The 7425-nt window shown below is 50.0% G+C and overlaps 1 protein-coding gene across 1 annotated transcript; it reads left to right on the top strand.

Annotated features, from left to right (window-relative positions):
* Positions 1-4513: 4513 nt before the first annotated feature.
* Positions 4514-7081, top strand: LOC139367820 (repetin-like). The gene is made up of 3 exons (XM_071106158.1): positions 4514-4714; positions 5831-6349; positions 6389-7081. The coding sequence occupies exons 1-3, from the start codon at positions 4514-4516 to the stop codon at positions 7079-7081; spliced, it is 1413 nt and encodes a 470-aa protein (XP_070962259.1).
* Positions 7082-7425: the final 344 nt, after the last annotated feature.

Below are 7425 nucleotides of genomic sequence, written 5' to 3'. Positions count from 1 at the left end.
GATTTGCTTGAAACAGATTTGTGTGTATTTTATTTGACAGGCACCTTCTGCATTGATCAACTTGTCATGGCAGATTTGGCCAGCCGGCTACATTTCATCTGTAGTCCCCATGAATTTAAGAACATTTTCGAAGGTAAGGCATGAATTATATAGTTATTTCTGAGTTTTGTGTCGCGCCTGGCGGGTTGAAATATGATTGTCATGTGTTTGTTTGATGGGGTGCTGTCCTCAGATAATCGCATGGTTTGCTTTCTCCGTAAAGCCTTTTTGAAATCTGACACAGCGGCTGGATTCACAAGAAGTTCAGCTTTATTTTGATGTGTTACACTTGTGATTGTATGAAAGTTAAATATTTCTAATAATTGCTGTTTTTCAGTCTCTCGGTCCCTACTTTGATGCACCTGTACTGACCTCGCCATCTGGATGATAGCGGGGTGAACAGGCAATGGCTCGGGTGGTTGTTGTCCTTGATGATCTTTTTGGCCTTCCTGTGACGTAGGTGTCCTGGAGGGCAGATAGTTTGCCCCCTGTGATGCGTTGTGCAGACCTCATTACCCTCTGGAGAGCCCTGTGGTTGTGGGCGGAGCGGTTGCCGTACCAGGCGGGGATACAGCCCGACAGGATGCTCTCGATTGTGCATCTGTAGAAGTTTGTGAGTGTTTTTGGTTGACAAGCCGAATTTCTTCAGCCTCCTGAGGTTGAAGAGGCGCTGCACCACCTTCCTCACCACGCTGTCTGTGTGGTTGGACCATTTCAGTTTGTCTGTGATGTGGACACCGAGGAATTTAAAACTTACTACCCTCTCCTCTACTGTCCCGTCAATGTGGATAGGGGGGGGTGCTCCCTCCCTCTGCTGTTTCCTGAAGTCCACGATCATCTCCGTTGTTTTGTTGACGTTGAGTGTAATACCCATGATTCATTACTGTATGGTATATGTCTTGTCTTGTTTGATATTCTAACTGGTATTTGATTAGAACTGTGAAGGGGGTTGATACTTTGAATGTTTGTGTCTTAGAAATAAGACACAAATAAAGCAGATTTGTTTTCTGAAAGAAACGCTCAGTGGCCAGTTTATTAGGTACACCCATCTGGTACCGGGTCGGACCCTCCTGTAGCCATGAGGGGATGCACCTGGTCAGCAGCAGCAAAAAATTACACCCATTGAGCTGCAATAATCACGCTGTGAAGAGTAAACAATCCTTCTAAAGCGTTCAATGAGAGAGAGAGCACAGGGCCAGAAATGATGGGTATTTTATTAGTGTATAGCAGAGAGTCAATCAGCTCTTTAAAAATCAAGTTTCAACTGTTCAGAGCTGCCCTTCATAATGTCATTAAAACCCACATGGACTACAACAGAATCGATGTCCATGTCATGGTGTAGTACATTCGGGAGCAGTTTAGTAATGTAATTTACTCGAGCTCCGGGAAAGGACATTGTTTTTGCTCCAGGAATGGTCACATGTCTTACCATGCAGCTGCCCAAAATCACAGCTGGCAAGAAGGAAGTGGAAATCCGCCCACTCCCATGCTTCACAGGATTTGGGGAACCCTTTATGGATGTGCGAGAGTCAGGATAACTTGAGCCCGTTGTTCCCGGCGCCTGGCACAGGACTCCGACAGATGGAGAAGCCCTACTTGATCCATAGCATGGACGAAAGGTTGCCGACGTCGACTTCGAAATCGTAGTTGTAGGCACTGAGGCCGTGGACACAGGCACCCCCAGAGACAGTGCAGGAATATCAGGCTCCAGGACGGCTAAACTATTTGTTGTTTGTATCCTCTCCGGGCCTCTCGTTGGGAGTGTAGACTGCTTTGTGGGAGGCCGCATTCTTCGGCTTCCACGGCTCGTGACATGCGACCATCATTGATTGCCTCTCTTGCTGTGCTCCTTTGACTCCACTATCAGATGGGGCAACACCGGTCAGTCGGATATATCAACAAACGCCGGAGATGCATCCAACAAGCGCAAAAGCCGTCTAGCCAACGGCATAGAAAATGTAAACATTCAACTCTGCGTCTTCCCCAGTTTCTTACGTAGGCCGGCGACCTGCGTAATCAAGGAATCCACCTCAAGCCTATAATCCTCGGCAAGCAAACTATTACCTCATAGGATCTCTGAGTGATCCAGTTTTTCCCGAAACAAAGCGTGGTAGACACAGCTTCTACAGCGCTGGAACCGTTCATTTAACTCTCCAGACGAAGAGGGCTCCATTGCAAAACTCATCGGGGACTAACTTTGATGTCTAACAGAGATTCTAAGCTGTACGGTTATGATTTTGATTTGTCCTGGTGTTCCTGCTATTCTTACATGATTTGTTCAGTAAACAATTTGACTTCCAAAATGCCTTGTATTTTAAATGTGGGTTTCTCTTCTGACTGAAAACATGAAATAAGAAGAAATAAGAATTTAAAGTCATAAGACACGGCCAGATATGGGATTATTAACACATACTAACTACACTACAGCTTAGCATCTCTGTCAAGCAGGCTTCAACTTGTCTGTTAATAGGGATTGCGGGACAAGAAAGTTCGGTATTCGTATTTAATGAATAGTGGTTTTGTTTCGATCAAAAATAACTAACCAAGTGTACAAAGTTCAGATGTGCACTCTGATGATGTACGAATCTGGAGCTTCTTCTTCTTGTTTTTAGATGATAGGAATGAAACCCGGTGTGGTGATTGGCTGCAACAGCCCATTCGTGACAAGGACTGGCAAGTTGTCCTTTCCGAGCTTCCGTTCTGCACACCACTGTTGTACTGCGCCGTTATTTGCCTGTTTGTGGCCCGCCTGTTGAATTGCACAATTCTTGATATTCTCCTTCGACCGCTCTCATCAATGAGCTGTTTCCCCCCACAGGTGTCACATTCTGACTTTTATTTCCTTTGTTTTGTCTTTATTTAGTATGGTCAGGGCGTGAGTTGGTGTGGGCAGTCTATGTTTGTGTTTCTATGTTTTTTTTATATTTCTGTGTTTGGCCTGATATGGTTCTCAATCAGAGGCAGCTGTTTATCGTTGTCCCTGATTGAGAACCATATTTAGGTAGCCTGGGTTTCACTGTTGGTTTGTGGGTGTTTGTTTCCATGTGTGTGTTTGTCGGTACTGTTTCGGTTTGGTGATTTCACATATTCGTTTATTGTTTTTGTATTTCACAGTGTTCAGTGCTTTTCTTATTAAAATCGTCATGAACACTTACCACGCCGCATCTTGGTCCGATCCTTACTCCTCTTCAGACGAAGGAGGAAATCTGACGTTACAGAAACACCCACCAACAGAGGACCAAGTGGCGTGGTAATGGGCAGCAGCAACAGCGGCCGAAGACACAGGACTCATGGACTTGGGAGGAAATTCTAGACGGGAGAGGACCCTGGGCACAGTCAGGGGAATATCGCCGCCCCAAATCAGAGCTGGAAGCAGCGAAGGCAGAGAGGCACTGGTATGAGGAGGCAGCACGGCGGCGCGGTTGGAAGCCCGAGAGTCAGCCACAAAAAATTATTGGGGGGTCACACAGGGAGTGTGTCGAAGCCAGGTAGGAGACCTGCGCCAACTTCCTGTGCTTACCGGAGAGCGAGAGGGACCGGGCAGGCACCGTGTTATGCTGTGGAGCGCACGGTGTCCCCGGTGCGGGTGCATAGCCCGGTGCGGTACATTTCAGCTCCTCGTATCGGCCGGGCTAGAGTGGGCATCGAGCCAGGTGCCATGAAGCCGGCTCTATGCATCTGGTCTCCAGTGCATCTCCTTGGGCCAGCGTACATGGCACCAGCCTTACGCATGGTGTCCCCAGTTTGCCAGCACAGCCCAGCGCGGGCTATTCCACCTCGCCGCACTGTCCTGGCTACCGGGAACATTCAACCAGGTAAGGTTGGGCAGGCTCGGTGCTCAAGAGCTCCAGTGCGCCTGCACGGTCCGGTCTACCCAGTGCCACCTCCACGCACCAGCCCTCCGGTGGCAGCCCCCCACTCCAGGCTGTCTCTCCGTTTTCTGCCTACAGGGTCTCCCACCTGTCCAGCACTGCCAGAGCCTTCCTCCTCTCCAGCACTGCCAGAGTCTCCTGTCTGTCCTGAGCTGCCAGAGTCTCCCATCTGTCCAGAGCTGCCAGAGTCTCCTGTCTGTCCTGAGCTGCCAGAATCTCCCATCTGTCCAGAGCTGCTAGCGTCTCCCGTCTGTCCTGAGCTGCTAGCGTCTCCCGTCTGTCCTGAGCTGCTAACGTCTCCCGTCTGTCCTGAGCTGCTAGAGTCTCCCGTCTGTCTTGAGCTGCTAGAGTCTCCCGCCTGTCCTGAGCTGCTAGAGTCTCCCGTCTGTCCGGAGCTGCTAGAGCCGCCAGTCTGTCCTGAGCCGTCAGCCAGCCAGGAGCTGCCAGAGCCGCCAGCCAGCCAGGAGCTGCCAGAACCGCCAGCCAGCCAGGAGCTGCCAGAGCCGCCAGCCAGCCAGGAGCTGCCAGAGCCGCCAGCCAGCCAGGAGCTGCCAGAGCCGTCAGTCAGCCAGGATCTGCCAGAGCCGTCAGTCAGCCAGGCGATGTCAGAATCGCCCTTCACTCCGGAGCTGCCGGAGTCTCCCGCCTGTCCGGCGCTGCCGGAGGCGTCCTTCACTCCAGCGCTGCCGGAATCCCGCGTCTATTCGGAACCCATGTCTAGGATCCCCAGTCCAAGGTCAGTGGCGAGGGTCAACGCTTTAAAGAGGCCACGGAGGCGGGCGAAGAGGCGCACTAGAACTATGGTGAAGTGGGGTCCACGTCCCATGCCAGAATCGCCACCCCGGACAGAGGCCCACCAAGACCCTCCCCTATAGGTTCAGGTTTTGCGGCCGGAGTCCGCACCTTTGGGGGGGGGGGGGGGGGGGTACTGTCACGTTCTTGATCTTTATTTCCTTTGTTTTGTCTTTATTTAGTATGGTCAGGGCGTGAGTTGGGGTGGGCAGTCTATGTTTGTGTTTCTATGTTTTTTCTATTTCTGTGTTTGGCCTGATATGGTTCTCAATCAGAGGCAGCTGTTTATCGTTGTCCCTGATTGAGAACCATATTTAGGTAGCCTGGGTTTCACTGTTGGTTTGTGGGTGTTTGTTTCCGTGTGTGTGTCTCCACACGGTACTGTTTCGGTTTGGTTATTTCACATATTCGTTTATTGTTCTTGTATTTCACAGTGTTCAGTGCTTTTCTTATTCAAATCGCCATGAACACTTACCACGCCGCATCTTGGTCCGATCCTTAGTCCTCTTCAGACGAAGAGGAGGAAATCTGCCGTTACAACAGGACTGGATGTTTTCAGTTTGTCACACCATTCTTGGTAAACCCTAAACACCGTTGTGCGTGAAAAGCCCAGGAGGCTTTCTGAGGTACTGGAACCGTACCCCTTGCACCGACAATCATACCACGTATGACTAACGTTCAATCAAACAGTAACTAAATGCCTCAACCCATGTCTGCCTGCTTTATATAGCAAGTCACAGCCATGTGACTCACTGTCTGTAGGAGCGAACCATTTTCGTGAACGGGGTGGTGTACCTAATAAACTGTCCGGTGAGTGTATATCTACTCTATCCAAAATTGTATTCACAGTGAAAAAAAAGGCCATGGCTTTTTGTAAATCATTCAGCTATAGAGAAACACAAGGTTATGTTCTTGGAGTCAATGCAATAGCAGGGTATAACACACAGAAACAGTTTCATTGCAAAAGTAAGATGAAAGCCTGGATTCAATCTGATCACCCCTTTTCGGCACCTTTTAAAAGGCATAGTTCCTGTGGATGCACTTGATATGTCGGCTCATTTGGAAATTAGCTTTAGAGCGCGCTATCATGTGAATCTACCACTGTTCTGATTGAATCCTGGCCAAAGTTGTCTCAGCAGTGTGTTTCAGGCCAGGCTGATGTGAAAGCCCTGACAGCCCAGGCTGGTGTGGAAGACCTGACAGCCCAGGCTGGTGTGGAAGACCAGACAGCCCAGGCTGATGTGAAAGACCAGACAGCCCAGGCTGATGTGGAAGACCAGACAGCCCAGGCTGATGTGGAAGACCAGACAGCCCAGGCTGATGTGAAAGACCAGACAGCCCAGGCTGATGTGGAAGACCAGACATTCCAGGCTGATGTGAAAGACCAGACAGCCCAGGCTGATGTGAAAGACCAGACAGCCCAGGCTGATGTGAAAGACCAGACAGCCCAGGCTGATGTGAAAGACCAGACAGCCCAGGCTGATGTGGAAGACCAGACAGCCCAGGCTGGTGTGGAAGACCAGACAGGCCAGGCTGATGTGGAAGACCAGACAGCCCAGGCTGGTGTGAAAGACCAGACAGCCCAGGCTGGTGTGGAAGACCAGACAGGCCAGGCTGGTGTGGAAGACAAGACAGCCCAGGCTGATGTGAAAGATCAGACAGCTTAGGCTGGTGTGGAAGACCAGACAGGCCAGGCTGATGTGAAAGACCAGACAGGCAAGGCTGATGTGAAAGACCAGACAGGCCAGGCTGATGTGAAAGACCAGACAGCCCAGGCTGATGTGAAAGACCAGACAGCCCAGGCTGATGTGAAAGACCTGACAGCCCAGGCTGGTGTGGAAGACCTGACAGCCCAGGCTGGTGTGGAAGACCAGACAGCCCAGGCTGATGTGAAAGACCAGACAGCCCAGGCTGATGTGGAAGACCAGACAGCCCAGGCTGATGTGGAAGACCAGACAGCCCAGGCTGATGTGAAAGACCAGACACCCCAGGCTGATGTGGAAGACCAGACATTCCAGGCTGATGTGAAAGACCAGACAGCCCAGGCTGATGTGAAAGACCAGACAGCCCAGGCTGATGTGAAAGACCAGACAGCCCAGGCTGATGTGAAATACCAGACAGCCCAGGCTGATGTGGAAGACCAGACAGCCCAGGCTGGTGTGGAAGACCAGACAGGCCATGCTGGTGTGGAAGACCAGACAGGCCAGGCTGGTGTGGAAGACCAGACAGCCCAGGCTGATGTGAAAGATCAGACAGCTCAGGCTGGTGTGGAAGACCAGACAGGCCAGGCTGATGTGAAAGACCAGACAGGCCAGGCTGATGTGAAAGACCAGACAGGCCAGGCTGATGTGCACCTGTTGATTGAGGAGTGTCAATGATCACTTGTCATAGTGTTAGGTTAAACCTACACCTAATATTATGCTTACCTAGAATGCCTAATTAATTACAGTTGATAATTGCTTAAAGAAAACCAGACCTGTTTTATATCTCTACCTTGGTCTACATAGTAGGCTAATGAATTGGTTATTGGCTTGTTGGAATTATAAATTGTTATTTTGGCTGGGGAAGATTTTGTAGGCTGCTTAAAGAAATAAGTTTAAGCTAAAATAAATTAAACAAATTACATTCGTACTAGTGAAGTGGCTTACTTGAGTTTTTCCCGTATTGGTTGGGATTCCACTCCAAAATCTCCATCTGTTTTGTCCTTAAGACAAAAATTGGA

The sequence above is a fragment of the Oncorhynchus clarkii genome, chromosome 16 (genome assembly GCF_045791955.1).
Source record: "Oncorhynchus clarkii lewisi isolate Uvic-CL-2024 chromosome 16, UVic_Ocla_1.0, whole genome shotgun sequence".
Lineage (NCBI taxonomy): Eukaryota > Metazoa > Chordata > Actinopteri > Salmoniformes > Salmonidae > Oncorhynchus > Oncorhynchus clarkii.
This window is presented reverse-complemented; position numbering and strand designations above follow the sequence as displayed.